General features: G+C 47.5%; 1 protein-coding gene across 1 annotated transcript in view; it reads left to right on the top strand.

The window, feature by feature from the left end:
• The first annotated feature begins 423 nt into the window (after positions 1 to 423).
• SLC35F4 (solute carrier family 35 member F4) overlaps positions 424 to 24,070 on the top strand; it is a 581,324-nt gene continuing 557,677 nt past the window's right edge. The window contains exon 1 of the mRNA XM_086937979.1: positions 424 to 1,075. Within this exon, the coding sequence (XP_086794105.1) occupies positions 973 to 1,075 (103 nt within the window). The 5' untranslated portion in view covers positions 424 to 972. The remainder of the gene's footprint in view (positions 1,076 to 24,070) is intronic.

The following is a 24,070-nucleotide window of genomic DNA, read 5'->3' as shown; positions in this document are numbered from 1 at the left end:
GGACGTTCAGCAATGTCCTATTAAAATGTTCAACCAATCACAAATCTGACCAGGTACCTGTGTGATTTATTATATGTTTTTAAGCACATTTGCCCTGTTCTCCTAGCATTGCTGAGATAACGGGGTTATGTGAACACACTTCGAGCCCAGCCAGCACACTGTTCCTTGAGAGCGAGCGATTGTAGGTCCTTTCTAGGCAGGAGGGCTGCGCACTCGCTTCCTGGCAGTTGGTCTGCTGTCAGAGGACAGAGCCCAGTCAAGGACACGCTCGGGGGTGCTGCGCCCCCCAGGTCTGGCGCGGCGGCGGCCTGGAAATGCCTCTCATCAGCACTGAAACCACAGCGGGCAGTTGAGGAATCTGTGAGGAGGGACTGAGAGGACCGTCTGCAGCAGAGAGACAGCGAGAGGGTTCCTGGGGCAGAGGAGACAGGAGCATCAGGCGTGTGATACTGGACCACGCGCTGCAGCCTCACAAGACCAGAAGCCGTCAGTGCTGCAAGAGGACCACTGAGCCCCAGAGCTGCGGGACCAGCAACAGCCGATGCTGAAGGACCAGAGGGGCAATAAGTGCTGCTGAGCCCTGTGCGTCTTTTGCTGCTGAGCCAGGAACTCCAGGGTGACGGGGCCAGAAGCCCCGGAGCTGCAGCACGTGCAGCAGGAGCTCAGGTGCTGCAGGAGCAGCTAGTGCTGCAGAGCCAGCGAGTCACTCAGGCGCTGTGACAGAAACTGCTGCACGACCAGGAGCCATCAGTGCTGCGGGGTCGGGAGGAGCTGCAGTGAGGACCCGGGGCCCCAGTGCCACATATTTATTTATTTATTTATTTAATGCGATTTTCTATAGCGCGAACATTACCCGAAGGTGTCAGAGGCCAGGATAACAGTCCTGCTCCAGCGCTGCGAGGGGACCCGGAGCAGGAGGCAGAGCTGCAAACCGAGGAGGCTGCACCGGTCTATCCCTGAACCTGCCGCTCTATGGATATCAAAGCAGCCCCGAACGGGGTGGCGACCATCGAGGACCGGATCCTGCGGATCACCGGCTACTACGGCTACTACCCGGGCTACTCGAGCCAGAAAAGTAAGGCGCCCGCGCGCGTGCTGCAGAGGGTGGCGCGCGCCTGCAAGTGCGCTGCAGTGCACGGGCACTGCGGTGTGTTTGTGTACATTAACCGCACTCCAGCAGTGGGTCCGGGTAACTTGGCAAATGCAATGTGCGTGTAATTGTGCATCAGTGGCACTGCAGCTGGCGAGAGGACTGGAAGGCGCGTTTAAACGCCGTGCATTGGCAGGTGGGGTCCGGGGTGTCCCCCGGGACTCGGGATGGTGCAGGGGAACTGCAGCAAGAGCAGCTGAGCTGCACGCTCTCACCTGGGGTAGGGGGAGGAGGCGCCATAGAAGCTAGTCTCAATCCTATGGAGAGCAGGCTGGTGAAAACAGAACGCCAATAATTTATGATGATCACCGGAGGGAGGGCGGGCAGGGGCTGCTGGGACAGGAGCGGGGAGGAGGGGGGGGGGGGGGGGGGGCGTTGTGTTTTCGTCTATTTTGACTGCAAAATGTGCAGCGCCGAGAGCCAGGCGCGTGAGCAGCTAGGAAAGTTCTCACGACTGAGTGTTGTGGTCAGGTTGAGAGAGCGGGGGGCAGTGAGGCCAGGCGGACAGTGGACCCTCTCTGGGGGCAGGGGCAGTGGGGTTAACACACCTGAGTCCGGCGGGACTAGGAGTGAAGCTCTTCTGTGGTCAAACGCTGTGAGGCTGGGGTTAGGTTCCCTGGGGAGCGGGTCAGAGTAGGAACGAAGCCCGTCTGGGGCAGGGCAGTGAAGCCAAGGAAGTACCACACGACAGGAGCAGCGAGGCCCGGTTAAGGATGAAGAAGATGCAGTGGGGGCAAGGGCAGCGAGGCTGGGCTAGAAACACAGCAGTCCCCCAGGACAGGGGCAGCGAGGCCGGACAGGAATGAATCCATATCCGGACAAAGTATGGGGTACGCTTTCCTGGGAACAGGGACAGCGAGGCCGGGCTGTGAACAGCAGGGCTACGGCTACCCTTCAGATCTGAACCCGGGTACATTCACATCCAAAAAGTCAATGACTCATCTGAACAATTTTCAGTGTAGTATACCACCGCCAAAGGTGTGTAGATGAGTGAATAAAGCAACACTTATTTTCAGCCAAAGTAATTAGCATAAGGCATATTTTTGTAATGGCCTGAGACAGGTGCAGCGAGGTCGCAATAGGAGTGAAGCTCCCATCAGGACAGGTGCAGCCATGGCTGGGAGGGAAAGGCGCCACCGAGGAAAGGTGAAGCGAGGCTGGGTTAGGAATACAGCTCCTGTGGGGAATGGGGCAGTGAGACCAGGAGAGGAAAAGAGTTACCATGAAGGACCAAGAATGAAGCGCCTCTGCGGATAAGGGGCCTCATCTCCTGGGTACTGGGGCAGAGAGGCTGGACTGTGGGCAGAGGTCTCAAGCTGGACCTGGGCACCGAGGCGGGGCTGTTTATTTATTTATTTATTTATTTATTTATTTATTTATTTATTTATGTGTTTTTACTTTACCCGAAGGCGTCAGAGCGCTTCACAATAGGACAAGTAATGATACATGAGGAGAAAACTACAAGTGAGCAAATTACAAAAGCAAACGTTAAGTTACATGAGGCAAAAGTGACAATTATGAGCAAACAAAATACATGAGGTAGCAAACGGTGCAAATACAGGAGGAAAAAGTGACATGTGTGCAGGTTACAAGAGAAAACAAAGTACAATTAGAGGTATAATACTGCAATAAATGGCAGACACTCAAACACAAGAACATACATTACGTAGGCAATAGTGGCACTTGTGCAAGTATCTAAAGCAAACAAAATGTGAAAGGTAGATAACAGTGTGTTACAAGAGAAAAGTGGTGTGTGCATGTTACAAAAGAGTACCAAACACAGGTACAAGGATAATACTGCAATAAGTGGCAAACACTCCAACCACAAGAACACACTGGGAAGGCACTTCCATAGTCATGTAGAATAGAATTTTCAACAATGGGAGGCCTTCCTTCAGATAATAGAGAGGGCGTGTATTAAATTTAGAGGTGTCTTTGGAGGAGGAGAACTTTGAGGTCCGTTTTAAAGGCCCGGGAGGAGGTGGTGGTTCGGAGCTGAGGCGGAAGTGAGTTCCAGATTCTCACTGCATTGCCTGAAAAGGATTGGGCCATCGATCTTTCCTTCTTGAAAGTGGGAGGTTCAAGCAGTACATTTTCCGCATTACGAGATGTTCTAGAGCCTCCAGAGAGTTTCAGTTTATTCACCAGGTAGCGAGGAGAGGAGGAGTGCAAGCCTTTGTGGGTGATACAGGCAGTCTTGTAGATAGCTCTAGCCTCGATGGGAAGCCAGCGGAGGGTGGATAACATCGGTGTGATGTGGTTGCTTCTTTTGGCCCCATAAATGAAATGAGCTGCTGAAAGGAGAACAGATTTAAGGAGGGACAGGTGGGATTTGGGGAGGCCAGTACAAAGAGAATTGCAGTAGTCCAGTCTGGAGAGGACCAGTGATTGCACCAGGGTTTTAAGGTCTTGCTCCGGGAAAAAGCGCCGAATTCCCCAAAGAAGGCGCAGTTGGTATCGAGCAGACTTTGCAATGGAATTGATGTGGGAGATCAGATTAAGTTTTTTGTTGAGTATGACACCAAGGGATTTTGCGCTGTCGACAATGATGGGTTTATTGTTAAATAGATAAGTAGATTCATCTGATCCATCCATGATTGAACCGGGGGAGGAGAAAGTGAGGAGGAGGAATTCAGTTTTGGAGGGATTCTGAATAAGTTGATGCATTGACATCCAGTTTTGAATGGAATCGAGAGTAGAGCTTAGGATGGCGAGATCGTGAGTGGAGGCAACCTTGAGGTAGGTTTGATTGGCATCTGCATAGAGATGATAGTGGATCCCGGATTTACTTAGGAGATTTCCCAGTGGTTCTAAATAGAGATTGACAATGTGGGTGCAAGTGTAGAGCCTTGAGGAACTCCTTGACCTACCGCCAAAGGAGATGAAAGACTGTTCGCTGAATGGAGCTCTTCTCTCCTCTGTGGGTGAATGGACCTTCCCATGAGAACTGTGGCAGTCATCCTTGACTATAAATCAAGCGCCCCTACAGCTACGTGATTCGGTCGTGGGCGCAGGCAGCCCTGGAAGAGTCCTTTTTGTAAGGGGTTCTTGGCTGTGGCAACAATAGAACCCGGGGGACAGGCTGCTGCTCCACTGAAGGGTGCAGGGCAGGGCAGGCACAGATCGTTAAATGAAACACAGCAGACAGGGGTAGACAGCCAGTGATGAGTGGTCCTGGGACAGAGAGACGGAAGAGACTGCTAGGTCTGTCTTTAAACTCCTGCTCATCCTGTGGCCAGGGAGCCTGCCCTGAGGCGCTAAGAGAGGAAGCTTGGACAGGCTGTGACCGCTCTCTCCTAGGACCCCGGGCACAGCCTTGGGGCCCTGGGTACATTAACTCTGGATACATCTCTGCGACTCTCCCCGGGCAGAAAGATGGTCCATTCCTCCTGGTTAGTGAGTTAAGTCAGGGCATCTCTGCACAAACCTCCCGGGGATAAAAAACACACCATAGGGGATCCCTTCTCACCCCCCAGTAGAGAATACTGCCTGCCTCAGTGCGCGGGGCCTCGAGGCCTACCCGTGTATGCTCACCTCACCCCACCCTGCCTGGCAGCGCTGTGCATTTGGCCCGAGCATGTCAGCGTTCCGTGCTGACATCCTGATATACAAACACCCAGAATCACAGCCTCCCTCGCCTTGTGTATCTGGAGATTAAAAACACCCAGGATGGGGTCAATTGGCGTGTGTGTGTTTTTAGGCGCACCCAGTCGAGAACTGATCGAATTGCTGCACAATCCTGTGCGTCTGCAATCACAAGGGCCTACCCCACGAAGCACTGGTGTGACAATGGCTTGGAAGTACTGGCTTCCTTAGTTCACAGCACATTCTACGACCAAGCTGACTTCCCGATCCAAAACGAAGTTGTGTCAACACTCAACAGTCAAATGTGCTTTGACGCCAGGGGCTTGATGTATGCAGCGGCAGCAGCGTATGACAACTTCGGATCATTTCATAGTCTCCAAAATGTCCGAAAATGTATGAAAAAAAATCACTTAGAACTAGTAGAACCCGTGTAGAACTCCTAAAACGTGGCCCCTTGCACATTGGTCAACACCAATAGGGATCGCTTCCCTATAGACGCCTGGTATATGGGCTCTTGCAGGGGGGTATAGACCTCGGAAGAACGGGCCCCTGCTCCGAAGCATGTTTGCCTGTGCTTCTTTTTTTCTCACAGTGTGGCCCCTGTAACACGGAACCCTGCAGTTTCAAACTCTGCCCTGGAAACAAGTGCCCCTTCATCATGGAGCCTCACAGCATCGGCACCTGAAACATGCCCCCTGGATGAGTTGTGCTTGCAGCACGTACCATTGTAATATGGCACGCTGCAGCATGGCCATTAGTGTAGACCCCTGAGCATGAACCCCTGAGGTGTGAGGTAATTGTGAGATGTGCAGGACTCACGCAGCATTGACCCCTTCAGCCTAGATCATTTTAGGGGAAGCATGGACCCCATCAGCATCGACTATTAAAGGATAGACTTCTGCATCGACACACTTGCAGCACGGATCATTAAAGGAATGACTCCTGCAGCACGGACCAGTGCTACACGGCTCATAGTAGGATGGACTCCTGCAGCATTCACACCTGCAGCATGGGTCATTGTAGGAAGGACTCCTTCAGCATGGACCCCCGCAGTATGGGTCATTGTAAGAAGGACTCCTGCAGCATGGGTCACTGTGAGAAGGACCCCTGCAGCATGGACCCCCGCAGCATGGGTCATTGTAAGAAGGACTCCTGCAGCATGGGTCACTGTGAGAAGGACCCCTGCAGCATGGACCCCCGCAGCATGGGTCATTGTAAGAAGGACCCCCGCAGCATGGGTCATTGTAAGAAGGACCCCTGCAGCATGGACCCCTGCAGCATGGGTCATTGTAGGAAATGCTCCTCCAGCCTGCACACCTGCAGCATGGTCACTGTAAGGAGGACTCCTCCATTCTGCACACTTGCAACATGTACCCCCCTGCAGCATGGGCTATTGAAGAATAGACTTCTGCAGCGTGCACGCCTGCAGCATGGGTCTTTGTAGTAAAGACTCCTGCAGCATGGACCCCTGCAGCATGGGTCACTGAAGGATGTACTCCTGTAGCACGTACACCCGTAGCCTGGATCATTGTCGGATGGACTTTGCAGCAGGGACTAGTGCTGCATGGATCATTGTAGGAAGGACTCCTGCAGCATAGACCCCTCCAGCATGGGTCATTGTAGAAAGGACTTCTGCAGCATGGACCCCTGCAGCATGGGCATTTATAGGAAGGACTCCTGCAGCATGGACCCCTACAGCATGGGTCATTGTATGATGGACTCTTCCAACATGGGACATTGTAGGGACAACATATGCAGCATGCATGCCTGCAGCACGGGTTATTGTAGGAAAGACTCCTGCAGCAATGACCCCCCCAGCATGGGTCATTGTAAGAAGGGCTCCTGCAGCACTCACACCTGCAGCATGGGTCATTAAAGGATGGACTCCTGCAGCGTGGGCCATTGTAGGAAGGACTCCTGCAGTAGGGACCAGTGCTGAGAGGGTCTTTAAAGGATGCACTGCTGCAGCATGGTTCAATATAAGATGGCCTCCTGCAGCATGGACCAATGCTGCATGGGCCATAGTAGGATGGACCCCTGCAGCAGGGGTCATTGTAGGATGTACTTCTGCAGCATGCACACCAGCAGCATGGATCATTGTAGGATGGACTCCTGCAGCAGGGGTCATTGTAGGATGTACTTCTGCAGCATGCACACCTGCAGCATGGATCATTGTGGGATGGAGTCCTGCAGCATGGGTAGTTATAAGATGGCCTCCTGCAGCCTGGACTACAGCAGCATGGATCATTATGGGAAGGATTCCTGCAGTATGGTTCATTATAGGATGGCCTCCTGCAGCACAGACCAATGCTGCATGGATCATTGTAGGGTGGACCCCTGCAGCAGGGGACATTGTAGGATGTACTTCTGCAGCATGCACACCTGCAGCATGGATCATTGTGGGATGGACTTTGCAGAAGGGACCAGTGCTGAATGGGTCTTTGCAGTACGGGCTCCTGCAGCATGGGACATTGTAGGATGTACACCTGCAGCATGGGTCATTGTAGGATGTACACCAGCAGCATGCACACCTGCAGCATGGATCATTGTAGGAAGGACTCCTGCAGCAGGCACCAGTGCTGCGTGGGTCATTAAAGGATGCACTGCTGCAGCATGGTTCAATATAAGATGGACTCCTGCAGCATGGACCAATGCTGCATGGGTAATTGTAGGGTGGACCCCTGCAGCAGGGGTCATTGTAGGATGTACTTCTGCAGCATGCACACCAGCAGCATGGATCATTGTAGGATGGACTCCTGCAGCATGGATCATTGTAGGATGGACTCCAGCAGCATGGATCATTGTAGGATGGACTCCAGCAGCATGGATCATTATAGGAAGGATTCCTGCAGTATGGTTCATTATAGGATGGCCTCCTGCAGCACAGACCAATGCTGCACGGGCCATAGTATGATGGACCTCTGCTGCATGGATCATTGTAGGGTGGACCCCTGCAGCATGTGTCATTGTAGGATGAACTCTGCAGAAGGGACCAGTGCTCAATGGGTCATTGTAAGATGGACTCATGCAGCAGGGACCAGTGCTGCGTGGGTCTTTGCAGTATGGGCTCCTGCAGCATGGGACATTGTAGGATATACACCTGCAGCATGGGTCATTGTAGGATGTACTCCTGTAGCATGGGACATTGTAGGATGTACTCCTGTAGCATGGACACCAGCAGCATGGGTCATTGTAGAATGGACTTTGCAGCAGGGACCAGTGCTGCATGGGTCATTGTATAATGGAATACTGAAGCATGTGCCACTGCAAGAATAACCTATGCATATTGACCATGTGTAATGCGTACTGCTGCATAGACTCTGGCAGCATGGGCCATTGCAGCACGGACTCTGTAGCCTGTTTCTCTCAGCATGGACCCTCTGCAAAATGAACCCTTGTAATTTTGGCTCAACATCCTGGAGTTCTGCAGCATGGCCCTTTGAAGCTTGGGTTCGGAAGTACGGGCCTGGGTGTGAGTACTCCTAGAGCTTGTGTCCTGACTGGATGGACCACGTCAATATGGAGAATGCAGCATGGCGCCCTGCAGCATGGACTACCAAGAATAAACCCCTGCAGAATCGGCCCTGCAGCACTGGCTCCTGCGGCATGGATGTCCACAGCATGGTGCCCTGCAGCATGGACCTCCAAGAATAACCTCCTGCAGCCCGGGCTTCTGTGGCATGGATGCCCACAACATAGCGCCCTGCAGTGTGGACCACCCAAGAATAAACGCCCCCTGCAGAATCGGTGCTGCAGCCCTGGCTCCTGTGGCATGGATGTCCACAGAACGGGCCTCAGCAGCCTGGACCACTGCAGCGCTTTTCTTGCACTGTGGCCCCTGCAACACAAATGTGCCCAACATGGCGCCCTGCAGCGCTGACCACCCAAGAATAAACCCCTGCAGAATGGGCCCTGCAGCACTGGCTCTTGTGGCATGGATGTCCACAGCACGGGCCCCTGCAGAATTTACCACCCAAGAATAAACCCCTGCAGAATGGGCCCTGCAGCACTGGCTCTTGTGGCATGGACGTCCACAGCACGGGCCCCTGCAGCATGGACCACCAAGAATAAACCCCTGCAGAATTGGCCCTGCAGCCCTGGCTCCTGTGGCATGGATGTCCACAGCACGGGCCCCTGCAGCATGGACCACCAAGAATAAACCCCTGCAGAATTGGCCCTGCAGCCCTGGCTCCTGTGGCATGGATGTCCACAGCACAGGTCCCTGCAGCATGGACTACCCAAGAATAAACCCCTGCAGAATTGGCCCTGCAGCCCTGGCTCCTGTGGCATGGATGTCCACAGCATGGGCCCCTGCAGCATGGACTACCCAAGAATAAACCCCTGCAGAATAGGCGCTGCAGCACTGGCTCCTGTGGCATGGATGTCCACAGCACAGGTCCCTGCAGCATGGACCACCAAGAATAAACCCCTGCAAAATCGGCCCTGCAGCCCTGGCTCCTGTGGCATGGATGTCCACAGCAGGGGGCCCTGCAGCATGGAACACCCAAGAATAAACCCCTGCAGAATAGGCGCTGCAGCACTGGCTCCTGCGGCATGGATGTCCACAGCATGGGCCCCTGCAGCATTTACCACCCAAGAATAAACCCCTGCAGTATCGGCTCTGCAGCACTGCTCCTGTGGCATGGATGTCCACAGCACGGGTCCCTGCAGCATTTACCACCCAAGAATAAACCCCTGCAGACTTGGCCCTGCAGCACTGGCTCCTGCTGCATGGATGTCCACAGCACGGGCCCCTGCAGCATGGACCACCAAGAATAAACCCCTGCAGCACTGGCTCCTGTGGCATGGATGTTCACAGCTTGGACTACCAAGAATAAACCCCTGCAGCACTGGCTCCTGCGGCATGGATGTCCACAGCATGGGCCCCTGCAGCATGGACCACCAAGAATAAACCCCTGCAGCACTGGCTCCTGCGGCATGGATGTCCACAGCATGGGCCCCTGCAGCATGGACCACCAAGAATAAACCCCTGCAGCACTGGCTCCTGTGGCATGGATGTTCACAGCTTGGACTACCAAGAATAAACCCCTGCAGCACTGGCTCCTGCGGCATGGATGTCCACAGCATGGGCCCCTGCAGCATTTACCACCCAAGAATAAACCCCAGCAGAATCGGCCCTCCAGCACTGGCTCCTGCGGTATGTATGTCCACAGCACGGGCCCCTGCAGCATGGACCACCAAGAATAAGCCCCTGCAGAATTGGCCCTCCAGCACTGGCTCCTGCGGCATGGATGTCCACAGCATGGCACCCTGCAGCATGTACCAGCATGGCATGGACCTCTGCAGTGCTTTTCTTGCACTGTGGCCCCTGCAACACGGATGCCCCCAACATGGGACCCCTCAGTAGGAAGCCCTTCAGCATGACCCCTGCATCATTGACCCCCGAGGCAAGGGCCACTGCAGAGAAGCCCATTCGCAGCATGAGATGCATTGAGTCCAGCTATTGGCTGCAATGACGTCTACACACCATTGCCGTTTCTGACCAATTTTTGTTTTAATTTTAAACAATACAGTCCCACAGGTTTATTCACAGAGGCCGTCATAGGCCGCGCGACTAACTGCCATCCTTGGTTTAAAATGGTAAGCATTCATGACACTGTCATAAAAAAAACTGCTCTCTCATAAAATCCATAGTGGGGGGAAGGGGGCGGGCGTTGTGTGTTTGTGTGTGTGTGTGTGGGGGGGGGGGGGGAAATATTGAAGATCTTTATTTATTAGGCGAGATGCAGCTGTTTTGTTCGTGCTGCTTTTGCATTATTGACTGGCAGTTTTCACCAAATTGAATTACTCTTTTGAACTGAGCTCTGGGATCCATCGTATGAGGAGGCCTGGATTTATTTGCCAACATCGAGCAATAGAATACGCCAAACGGAAAGGAACAGCTGACCTCACAGACCCGAGACAGGAAGAAAACTGAACACACACGCACGCGCGTTCATTGCTGCTGCTGGGGTGTTTTGAAGGGCTGTACTGATGCTTGCAACTCGAATGTGGTTTTTGGACGAGTTATCTCCAGATACAACGATGAGCTGTATTGGATCTTTTCTGCGGTTCTTCGTAGAGGTCTCCTGGGTTTTTTAATGTAGCTAATTTGCTTATTAGAACATCTGTTTCTGTTTACCAACTCTTGGTGGCTTTCTAGATATCACATGGGCTATAAAGACATTCGTTTTGTTATTAGTTGTCTGCAACACACCTATAATTTGATATATGCATGTAGAAAAACACTTCCGGGTTTGCCTTCTTTGATATTTTTTTGGGGAACTTATGGGGCAGGTAGTGTGTATTTACAAAAAAACACACAACATGACAGAACATTTGAGAATGAAAGTTGCCAATATATTTACAGTTGTTAATGTAAATTGATCTGGCCTTGTCTCATTCGATGATGAACGGATTACCTACTTATAGTTTTGGGAAATCGCATTAATTTCGCTCAAGGCAGTATGGTTGTCCTAAAACAACAGAAACAGATGTCACGCTGTTACTACAAACTGACAAGAGCCTCATTTATAAGAAACTGACGCATTGTCATTGACGCGTCAGTTTCCATTCCCTTGCACCAAATGCCCATGCAACACCATGGAGGCACTGTATTTACAGCAGAGGGCTCCATGGCGCAAAGATTAACAGATGGGTCAAAAATTCGGACACATCTGTTGGCGTAAAAGGGACGCATTGTTGGAGTTGTTGGCAATACTGACACAACTCCAGCAATACGCCAGAACACATAGGTGAACCCCATTGTAAAAGCCCTGTGTTATTTCTTGCGCCTGGTCTGAGAAGTCGTACGGATTTTGACGCAATGAAGTCATAGAGTGACGCAGTGAAATGTAGTAAATTTCACTGCACCAGTTCTACTTGGCTTTTATGTGTGGGAAAGCCTACCATGCATACATTATACCTGACGCAGGTATAATGTGACTCGGGGGGCTATAAAATGAAACTTTGGACCCAATGAGTCAATTTGTAGATATGGCGCAGTGGGGCGCACTGCACAGCACAGCTGATTCGTCAAACAAAGTGACATTGCAGCGGCTCTAGGGGCTTGAAATGAGGGTCAAGATGCAGCACAGGATGCAGCACAAAACACTAAAAACACCACACATAAGAAGCAATCGCCCAGACATCTCACAGTGACCTACCTGCCAATGCAGCTATGATTAAAGGAAGTACTGCAAAAGATTTACTAAGTAATTGGTTGATTGTTAGCAATTGGGTGTTACTAATGTTCTATGTAAACAATAAAAATTAGTGTAACGGTGGATGGAAATGATTCAAGTTACCTTCCACTCTTAATTTTTATTTTTTAAAGAAACCTTAAATATGGGTTAGGGAGAAATGATCTCCCATCATGAGCTTGTTGTTGATATCTCTATCAATTAATACTATGTTAGGCAGTTTATAAAAGCAATGGACTCGATTCACAAATATTTTGCTGCAAATTACTCTTGTAGTACTCTTTACTTACTCTTGATTTCCAGTAGTAAACCCGGAGTAAGCCATGAGCACTACACGTGTATTTATCCCCTACTCATAGTAAATATTTTTTGAATCAGGCCGAATGTATCTTTATGTAGAAATGGCAAATGGAATATTTTCATCCAAAATTACTTACCAATCGTAGTTATGTTATGTGAATTTGTAGAGAACTTCTAATCACCCGGGTTATTAATATAACTAATTTCCAGGTGCTGAGTAAGCACAGGCCTGGGAGGGAAGGAGACGATCAAGCCTGTTTTGTCTGGAAGAGCCGTCTTGAACGGAAGTTCACGAGGGAGGGGGAGGTTCTAAGGTGTTTTGGGAGGCTGTTCCAGGTCTTGGCTCAGAGGTATGAGAAGGAGTGTCCTCTGCTTCTGGTCTTCTTATCGTGAGGGAGGCGTGCTCTTGCCTGGGATGCAGATCAAAGGTATCTGGTTGGTTGGTAGAAGCTGGGATAGTGTTTGAGGTAAGCTGAACCAGTGTTGTGGAGAGCTTTGTAGGTGTGAATGAGTAGCTTGAACTTCATCTTTCCTGGACTAGGAACCAGAGTGGAGTTTGTTGAGGGGTGTAGAGATGTGGTTATTTTCTGGCATGTGCACGATGAGCCTGGTGGCAGCGTTCTGGGTGGTTTGGAGTTGGCGTAGGACATGGTCTGGGTTTCCGGTGTAGAGGGTGTTTCCTTAATCAAGTCTACTTGTGATAAGAGCCTGGGTGAGCGTTCTTTTGGTGTTTAGTGGGATCCACTTGAAAATCTTGCGTAGCATTCACAGGTTCTGGAAGCATGATGAGGAGACAGTGTTGATCTGTTTGCTCATGAGGAGGTTGGTGTCCAGGATGATCCAGAGGTTCTTGGCATGGTCCGCAGGGGGAGATGGAGGGCCAGGTTTGGAGGGCCACCAAGAGGTGTCCCAGGGGGAGTGGTTGTTGCAGATTAGGACTTCAGTTTTGTCTGCGTTGAGCTGGAGGCGTTATTTTTCATCCAAGCAGCTACATTGCTCATGTATCAATGGGTGCTCAAATCAGTCTTAACCATGGAACTATCATAAAGCGGTTATATGACTTCTTGCCTTTATAAAGATTTTGAAGCCTTCAATATTGTTTTACTTGGGACTGCGAAACATAACATAGTGATTTTTTCTGAAGCAAGAAAGGTGACCCACGTAAATGTACAGTTTTATTTTGTAATATGGTTTTTATGTACTTAGAAAAGTTGCAGTCTAATGAACCTGATGTAGAAATTAGCAAGTAAACATTTTTGTATTTCAGTCATTATATGATCTTTATTTTTGAATCCAACATTTTTGTATTGTTTTAAGTCTTACTTTTGAAAGCCTGTATTTTTACATGGAACCCAGAAAACCCTTTTAAATTTCGAGATCATGAAATTCCATTACATGTGAGTCAAGAGTCAATTGGCAATGTATTTAGAATGCCCTTCAATGAAAAGGAGCATGCATTGTAAATACATTTATATATCACATACTATCCCCGACAAAGCGAAGATGTGCTTTACTGTGGGTAGCACCCTAGTCAAACCCAAAGTTATTGGTTAACTCAGTGGTTATTATTAGGAGATTGCAAGAGAGATTACATAGTACAAGAAATTGTGATTTATGGAAGTTGGATGTGTAGAAAATGTAGAAAAGTTTAAGTAGGACATGATCGTTACTCAGAAGAAATGTTTATGTTTGTAAGGAGGGGTTTGGCTAGTTTACTTAAGTATAGTAACGAGAAAGGTGGCAGCCATGTGCTAATTTAGGGTATAATCTGAGGCACCACCACAGGGAGAGAGGTGTATGTAAGAAAAGAATAATTCACATCGAAAGATGGGAGAGACAATAATCCATAGCTATAAATCTTGTTACTTTTGATGCAAGGAAATTTTGGAATAATGAGACAGGATGCAAACTGGGGAAGTAGATTAGAAAGAAAGATTGAAAGTTGAGTACCTGTGAGTAGGTGATATACGTTGTTGCATCTTAGTTTGTTCAATTTAGCTGTTGATGATGGTGTTGATACAGTATGTCTGTTTTTCAAAGAAAAATTGAAGATTATTGAAATTGTTTGACTTTATACTCGTTTTCTTAAATATGTGTGTTGAGATTTTGAGGAGTTGACAGTCCCAGTTGGTGACACAGAATCATTTTGTAATGTGTTTGTTTGTGACAGATGCATGGGTTGTAAGTTTCTAGTGGGAAGTAGTTCTCTCTGATATAAGGGGTTGTAAATAATTTTGACTTATTTAGCACTTCCTTGACCGTAGAGGGTGCTGCATAGTACATGTCTGTAGGCAGAAAATTAACATTTGTGGACTCTTTTTTGGATCACATTGGGAAGAACCAAGTGTTAACAGGCTTTCTGAACTCTTAAGAGATTTTCTGTGGCTTTGGTTTTTGCAGGTAGCTGATTCCATAGTTTTGCCCCTTGTGAGGAGAAAGTACTGCTACCAATAGGTTTCTTTCTGTATGCAGGAATTAATAAGCTTAGTGCCAGTCTCCAACATAGGTTCCTTGAGGGAGTATTTTGTGTTTTTTTCTTGAATGATTTTTGTATCTTTGCCATTAGTAGCTCTGTGTGTGATGCATAGTAGTTTGGAAGATAATCTTTTGCTCTTGGGAGCCAATACAGAGCATTCAGGACCAGAGAGATGTAGGTTTGTGCATTTACATTTAGTCGCAGTCTTGTTGCTGAGTTTTGGAATTTTTGTAGCCCTTTGGTAGTTGAAAGTGGAATGCTGTAGTATAGTCTTCTAGCATAGTCTAGTTTAAGAGGGTGGGTGATGTAGTTGCTTGTAACTTTTGAGAAAATCCAAGGGGTGGGACGATGCCTTTAAGTGTTTTAATTGTGTAGACAGTTAATTAGGACATCCTGTCCAACTGAATATTCATGGAAAGTGTAGAGTCAAAGAACATTCCGAGATTTTTTGCGCTTTTAGCAATTTTGGCAGGGTCTCAGTTCCTCTGGCCAGAGATATATAGGGATATCATTTTTTGTTCACTGCAGCTCAGTGTTTCAGTTTTTTCAATTGCAGAGCACGTTCGAGCAGCATCTGCATTAAGGTGCTTTGATACTCTTGACCCACTTTCATTTCCTTATAGGACATTGGCTGCCCACTTCAAGGAGGTGCCTTGATCCTAATTGACCAGCGAAAAAAGAACAATTGATGGACAGACTGTTGAACAATGTGAAACATTCACCCCATATGCAAATCAGTCTTAACCCTACTCCCCATGGAAACAGTTGAGCCCAAGCTTCCAGGCCAGGTTTTCCTTGGACTGGAAACAAGCATCCTGGGATAGTTGATGGACCGAATGTTGAACAATGTCAAACATTCCCCCCAGTACAGAAATCTGGGCCTAAAGCCATTTTTTTGCTCCCCATGCCATTCCAATTTAAACCCAGCCATCTGCAAATCAGTCTTGACCCTGCTCCCCATTGGAGCAGTCCAGCCCAAACTGCCAGGACAGGTCTTCCCTGGACTGGAAACAAGCATCTGGGTCTCACCCCTCATCAGCCAGGCTAGCTTGACTCCAGTGGCATGGAGAACACGGGACCCACATCTGGGCATACCCGTCCCACTCAGGGTGACAAATGCAAAAAGAACAATGGGTGTCAATGTTAAACATTTACCCCAATACTGAGATCTTGGCCTAAATCCTGCGTTGTAATATGGGCTTGATCCATTTCTTTGAATTTTATGATTTTTCTTTTTCATGTTTATTTTATTTAAACTTACTTTCCCAGTGATCACCTGGCTCAGGGAGCCGGAACCATGTTTTAGTAGGTGCTATTCATGTTTTAGCTTGCCCAGCCTTTTACATTCTTGACACTGGCCGGAGCTCTGTGATTGTTCAGGCCCCAGGCCAAGCCCCATGCGAGCAGTGAAATTCAATTGCAGAGCACGTTCCAGCAGCACTCTGGACCTACTTTTATTTCCTTGTAGGACATTGGCTGTCCACTTTTAGGAGGTGCCTGGCTCCTAATTGGCTCGTGCAAAAAGAACAGTTAAGGGACAGAATGTTGAACAATTTCAAACATTCACATCTGTACAGACATCTGGGCCTAAATCCATTGTTTTATTGCTCCCCATGCCATTCCAGTTTAAACCCAGCCATATGCAATTCAGTCTTGACCCTGCTCCCTATGGGAACAATCCAGCCTGAACTGCCAGGTGAGGTCTTCCCTGGACTGGAAACAAGCATCCTGGGACCGGTTTCAAGGTTTCTCCCCTTATCGGCCAGGTTAGCTAGACCCCAGTCGCATGGACAGCACGAGACCCACGTCTCTGAATACCTGTCCCTTTCAAGGTGACAAATACAAAAAGAACAATTGATGGACAGAAGGCTGAACAATGTCAAACATTCACCCCAGTAAAGATATCTGGGCCTAAATCCATCGTTGTTTTGCTCCCCATGCCATTCCAGTTTAAACCCAGCCATATGCAATCAGTCTTAACCCTACTCCCCATGGAAACAGTTGAGCCCAAACTTTCAGGCCAGGTTTTCCCTGGACTGGAAACAAGCATCCTGAGACCGGTTTCTGGGTTTCACCCCTCATCAGCCAGTCTACCTTGACTCCAGTGGCATGGAGAGCACAGGACCCACGTCTGGGCATACCCGTTCCACTCGGGGTGACAAATGCAAAAAGAACAGTTGATGGACCGAAGTTGAACAATGTCAAACATTCCCCCCAGTACAGAAATCTGGGCCTAAAGCCATTGTTTTTTTGCTCCCCATGCCATTCCAGTTTAAACGCAGCCATATGCAAATCAGTCTTGACTCTGCTCCCCATGGGAACAGTCCAGCCCAAACTGCCAGGCCAGGTCTTCCCTGGACTGGAAACAAGCATCTGGGTCTCACCCCTCATCAACCAGGCTAGCTTGACTCCAGTGGCAGGGAGAACACAGGACCCACATCTGGGCATACCCGTCCCACTCAGGCTGACAAATGCAAAAAGAACAATTGATGTCAATGTCAAACATTTACCCCAGTACAGAGATCTTGGCCTAAATCCTGCGTTGTGATATGGGCTTGACCCGTTTCTTTGAATTTTATGATTTTTCTTTTTCATGTTTATTTTAGTTAAACTTACTTTCCCAGTGATCACCTGGCTCAGGGAGCCGGAACCATGTTTTAGTAGGTGCTATTCATGTTTTAGCTTGCCCAGCCTTTTAAATTCTTGACACAGGCCGGAGCTCAGTGATTGTTCAGGCCCCAGGCTATGCCCCCAACGAGCAGTGAAATTCAATTGCAGAGCACTTTCCAGCAGCATCTGTATTAAGTGGCTTTGATACTCTGGACCTACTTTTATTTCCTTGTAGGACATTGGCTGTCCACATTTAGGAGGCGCCTGGCTCCTAATTGGCTCGTGCAAAAAGAACAGTTGAGGGACAGAATGTTGAACAATTTCAAACATTCCAATCTGTACAGACATCTGGGCCTAAAACCATTGTTTTATTGCTCCCCATGCCATTCCAGTTTAAACCCGGCCATATGCAATTCAGTCTTGACCCTGCTCCCTATGGGAACAGGCCAGCCTGAACTACCAGGCCAGGTCTTCCCTGGACTGGAAACAAGCATCCTGGGACCGCTTTCAAGGTTTCTCCCCTTATCGGCCAGGTTAGCTTGACCCCAGTCGCATGGAAAGCACAAGACCGACGTCTCGGAATACCTGTCCCTTTCAAGGTGACAAATGCAAAAAGAACAATTGATGGACAGAATGCTGAACAATATCAAAAATTCACCCCAGTACAGATATCTGGGCCTAAATCCATGGTTTTTTTCTCCCCATGCCATTCCAGTTTAAACCCAGTCATATGCAAATCAGTCTTAACCCTACTCCCCATGGAAACAGTTGAGCCCAAACTTCCAGGCCAGGTTTTCCCTGGACTGGAAACAAGCAGCCTGGGACCGGTTTAGAGGTCTCACCCCTCATAAGCCAGGCTAGCTTGACTCCAGTGCATGGAGAGCACAGGACCCACATCTGGGCATACCTGTACCAGTTTTGGGTCACAAATGCAAAAAGAACAATAATGGACAGAATGTTTAACAATGTCAAACATTCACTCCAGTACGGAGATCTGGGCCTAAAGCCATTGTCCCCCCCCATACCTTTCCAGTTTAAACCCAGCCATATGCAAATCAGTCTTGACCCTGGTCCCCATGGGTAACAGTCCAACCTGGAATGCCAGGCCAGGTCTTCCCTGGACTGGAAACAAGCATCCTGGGACCGATTTCGAGGTTTAACTCCTCATCAGCCAGGCCAGCTTGATTCCAGTGGCAAGGAGAGCATGGGACCCACGTATGGGCATACCCGTCCCACTGAGGGTGACAAATGCAAAAAGAACAATTGCTGGACAGAATGTTGAACAATGGGAAACATTCACCCCATACAGAGATCTGGGCCTAAATCCCGCGTCACAATATGGGCTTGACCCGTTTCTTTAAATGTTATTATTTTTCTTTTTCATGTTTATTTTAGTTACACTTACATTCCCAGTAATCACCTGGCTTAGGGGAGCCTGAACCAGGTGTTAAGAGTTGCTAGACTCCGGGTTCATGTTTTAGCTTGATCAACCTTTTAAATTCCTGACACTGACCGGAGCTCAGCGATTGATCACACCCCAGGCCATGCCGCCATGCCAGCCGTGAGATTCAATTGCAGAGCGTGTTTGACCAGCATCTGTATTAAGGTGCCTTGATACTCTGGACCCACTTTAATTTCCTTGTAGGGCATTGGCTGTCATCTTTTAGAAGGTGCTTGGCTCCTAACTGACCTGCGTCGCAATACGGGCTTGACCCATTTCTTTTCATTTTATGATTTTCCTTTTTCACGTTTATTTTAGTTAAACTTACTTTTCCAGTAGTCAACTGGCCCAGCGGTGCCTGAACCAGATGTTAGGAGTTTCTGGACTCTGGGTTCGCATTTTAGTTTCTCGACCTTTTAAATTCCTGACCCTGAATGCAGCTCAGTGATTGGTCATACCTCCGGCCACGCCTTTATGCCTGATATGAAATTCAATTGCAGAGCGCGTTCACGCATTGGGCGTGCCACTAGCTCGCTAAAGGTGCACCTAAGGCAAGTCTATCTGCGCCTGTCCACGGCCATACTGCGCCATGCACCAGGACCTCTGCACAATTTCTGACGTATTCAAGAAAAGCACTTCTCCAATTTAAAGATTCCGGTAACCACTCTGTGACATGCAACAAGTTTAAACTTAATTTGAACAGTTATACCTGTGACACCTGTAAACTTGAGTGCCAGTTAGATCTAGCATGTGATGCCTCAAACCAAGTACATATCACCAACGGGACCCCTTTGAAATGTAATCTCAATTGTCTACTGTTGAACACACGTTCAGAAATTAAACACAGATATGAGATGTTGGAGTACTTGGACTCACATTCCTCTGATATTTCTTTCTTAATGGAAATCTGGGCGGACAAGTGCTCTGAATCTGATATAGCTGTTGCACTTCTGGTGGGTTATGTCATTAATTGATTAGATTGGGAGGGAAAGTGGGGAGGCGGTTTAGCAATGATTAACAGGGACTGTTATAAGACTTCTTGGGAAAATAGCAGATTGTGAAGCGTTTTTTCAAAACTGCAATGTAAATTGTAATTTAAGGTTTTACGTTTTATTGGTCTCCAGACCACCCAGCCCTAAACTGAGATTTTTAGAAGCACTTACTGACTTTCTTGACACTAGTATAAATTATCCAAATTTTACAATAATAGGGGATTTGAATTTGTATCTGAAAGATCTGTCAAATAAAGACTCTAAAATACTCATTCATAATATGAATGGATTCCACTTGAAACTGCTGATAAATACTCCTACGCATACCGCAGGTCACACTATTGACAGAATCTTTTCAAACCATCCTGACCTACAGTGGGAGGATACCCTGCCCGTTACTGGGTCCGACCATCTGATGGTGCGTTTCAGTTTCACTTCGAAACCTATGACTAAATTGATTAATTAGGTCAGTCAGGCAAAAGCTATTAGGGCCTGGAACAAAATTGATAAGAATAAACTAGTTAAGATATTAGATGTGTCAAAACCATTCTTATGCGACAATACTAATAAGATGGTGAGAAATCACAGAACTTGTCCAACTGCTCCCTGGTATTCACAATCATTAAAGGATTCTGAAAAGAATTTGTCGAAGACAAGAAGAAATCTGGAGGAGTAATCACTCCTTCGAAGAGAGAACAAAATGTAAATTGACCATTCAGGAATATAAATCCTTGATTAAGATGGAGAACACCAGGTATTTTTCTGACAGGATCAAACTGGCCGCCAATTCTCCATAGGCACTTTTTCAAATGGTGTAGTTTATTTTCGTGTCTTTCCACTGTTAGCTCAATAATCCCTAGCCAACAGCTTTGTGATGGTTTGGCATATTTTTTCAGAAAAAAGGATGAGGATGTTTATGAGGAGCTTAACGTCAGACAGAGTGATGATTGCCCACAGGTTTAGGATATTCCTCCAGTGGGAAACAATCTGGGTTTTTGTCATTTTTACTCTTGACAACTGAGTGAGTAGTGGAACTAATAGAGATCACTAAAGCAGGTGCCCCAGCTAACCAGTGTCCCCCAAAAATGTTCCATGAGGTTGCAGGATGCATTGCCACACCTCTTGCCACACTGTTGAATAACATCATTATGGCAGTAGGCTTTCCTAAAAAATTGAAAGAGGCGTTGATTCTCTTGTTACTAAAAAACATACCTTAAACCAGAGTAAAGAGAAGAGCCATCACCCAATTTCTTGGCTCCCTATTTCAGCAAACATTTTAGAGAGACATTTAAATATCTTGATCTCGGAATTCGTGGATCACAATGGAATCCTGGATGAAGCCCAGTTTGGGTTTAGAAAATCTCACAGTACGGAATCAGTCCTGGTGGTAGCCAATGAGGAGATTTGAGATATAATAGACAAAGGTGGGAAGGCTGCTGTGGTCCTTTTAGACCTATCCGCAGACTTTGACACTGTCAGCCATCCAGTCCTAAAATATCAGCTAGCTGGAGTTGGTTTTAGGGGTCTGGCTCTTGATCTCCCCTGCTTCTTCCTTGATGGTAGGGAAAAATCAGTTTCCCTGGAAGATTTTCTCTCTCCATCTTTCGTCTTGCCATGTGGTGTCCCACAAGGGTCATCGTTAAGTCCCACTTCACTTAATTTGTATGTGGGTTCATTTGCCAAACTGAGAAGAACATTTGGTTTTTCAATGATATGATATGCTGATGATACCCAAATAGTGTATCTATTACCAACAGCATGGAGGAGGTGGCTGATCGATTTAACAACTGAGAGCCATAGTAAACTGGTTGAGTAGCCACTGTCTTAAGTTAAATTCTGATAAGACAGTGGTGCATATCTCTGGAAATTACAGCTCCTTTTTGGACAATGCTTAGTGGCCCCAGAGATTGGGCCCTCTGCCAACTCCTGTTTTGAAAGTAAGAAATTTGAAAATCATGTTTGATTCCAAACTCACTTTTATGGACCAGACTCACCAGCTCAAGCTGTCCTGTTTTTTTTGTATTAAAAATGCCAAAGAAGATTATGCCTTTTATACCTTTTGAAAACAGTTAGTAAAAAAAGAACAAATGACAGACCAAGGTCCAGCTCAACCAATCAACATGTACCATTAACCCCTTCCGTGCGGGCGGTTTTCCCCGCCCATGCTGACTCCGCCTTGCGCGGGCGGAGTCATGACGGAACGGTTCCGTCATCCGCACAGCTCACCCGTAGTGCATGACGGAACCGTTCCGTCAGCAGCATGGAAGGGGTTAATAACACAAATTGGTGCAACACACTTCCCGCACCCGTCGTCCAGAGGTACAAGTCAGATCACAACTTTCATAAAAAGATGGAAGGTGCACTCGTAGAAAGTAGACACTCAAACATTAAGTCCAAAAAGTGCTTCTTTTTATTCAGTTAGTCATTTAAAAACCGTCACACAGCCAACGCGTTTCGTTCCCAGTTGTGCCAAAAGGGAACTTTGTCAGGTCTCTTAGATGATTGGCAAATGGGCATTTGTAAGATAGTATGGCAAAGCAACCAACAACGTCCTTAGGAGCACAAATGCGCGTGGGCCGCTAGTGATGAAAATCTCCTTGGTAATTTGGCCAGACAACGTGAGGAATAGAGTGTAATATAGCGAGCGATGTCCTATATACTATAATGCCCTTGAGTCAATCTGGATGAGGGCCTAAAGAAGAAGGAAGTGTCCCTCTTGTATAGACGGCCTCCCAGAAATAATGAAAGCTGACTAAAATTGGTAGAGTCTAGATGGGCACGAAGTTTCTGCTATTAGTTCTGCCAGTTATCATGCTGTGAATCGTTATTCTGTTTTGAGAGTATCAACCAGGACAGGATGTATGATGTTAGCACGCATACATTTACCACGCACACCATTACCACGCATTTTTTACAACGCAGGACCCATTACAACGAATGGCTTTACAACGCATTACACTACAACGCAGATACTATTACAACGCATACCATTACAACGTAAGTATAGGTAAGTATATAATATTTTAAAATAATGTAACTAATAATTATTTAAATATTCTAATTAATTATATTATTTTTTATTTAAGAATTTGTAAATATATATGTTAAAAATACCCCTATACCCCAAATCCCAAACCTAGCCCTGAACCCTAAAAATACCCCTGTACCCCATAACCCAAACCCAGCCCTGAACCCTAAAAATAGCCCTGTACCCCATAACCCAAAATCAGCCCTGAACCCTAAAATACCCCTGTACCCCATAACCCAAACCTAGCCCTGAACCCTAAAATACCCCTGTACCCCATAACCCAAACCCAGCCCTGAACCCTAAAATACCCCTGTACCACATAACCCAAACCCAGCCCTGAACCCTAAAAATACCCCTGTACCCCATAACCCAAACCTAGCCCTGAACCCTAAAATACCCCTGTACCCCATAACCCAAACCCAGCCCTGAACCCTAAAAATACCCCTGTACCCCATAACCCAAACCCAGCCCTGAACCCTAAAATACCCCTGTACCCCATAACTCAAACCCAGCCCTGAACCCTAAAATACCCCTGTACCCCATAACCCAAACCTAGCCCTGAACCCTAAAATACCCCTGTACCCCATAACCCAAACTTAGCCCTGAACCCTAAAATACCCCTGTACCCCATAACTCAAACCTAGCCCTGAACCCTAAAATACCCCTGTACCCCATAACCCAAACCTAGCCCTGAACCCTAAAATACCCCTGTACCCCATAACCCAAACCTAGCCCTGAACCCTAAAATACCCCTGTACCCCATAACCCAAACGTAGCCCTGAACTTTAAAATACCCCTGTACCCCATAACCCAAACCCAGCCCTGATTCCTAAAATACCCCTGTGCCCCATAACCCAAAGCTAGCCCTGAACCCTAAAATACCCCTGTACCCCATAACCCAATACCCCTAATAAATGTTTTTAAAAAAAGATAAACTTACCTATACTTACGTTGTAATGGTATGCGTTGTAATAGTATCTGCGTTGTAGTGTAATGCGTTGTAAATACATGCATTGTAAATACACTTGCGTTGTAATAGTTTCGTTGTAACAGTATTTCGTGGTAAAAGATGCGTGGTAACGGTTGTATACCACCAGGACACATTACCCTTACTATGAGCCTCAGATTATACCATCTTTAGGACCTTTTGAGCGCTTTCTGTCCTTTTATAAAATTCAAAAGATTTTGATTATACTTTGTTTATGGAAACTTCGTGCCAATCAAGACGCTACCAATTTTAGTCACCTTTCATTATTTCTGGGAGGACGTCTATAGAAGAGGGACAC

This window comes from Lissotriton vulgaris, chromosome 9, assembly GCF_964263255.1.
Source record: "Lissotriton vulgaris chromosome 9, aLisVul1.2, whole genome shotgun sequence".
Taxonomy (NCBI): domain Eukaryota; kingdom Metazoa; phylum Chordata; class Amphibia; order Caudata; family Salamandridae; genus Lissotriton; species Lissotriton vulgaris.
The sequence above is the reverse complement of the archived record's forward strand: the minus strand, read 5'-3'. Positions and strand labels throughout refer to the sequence as shown.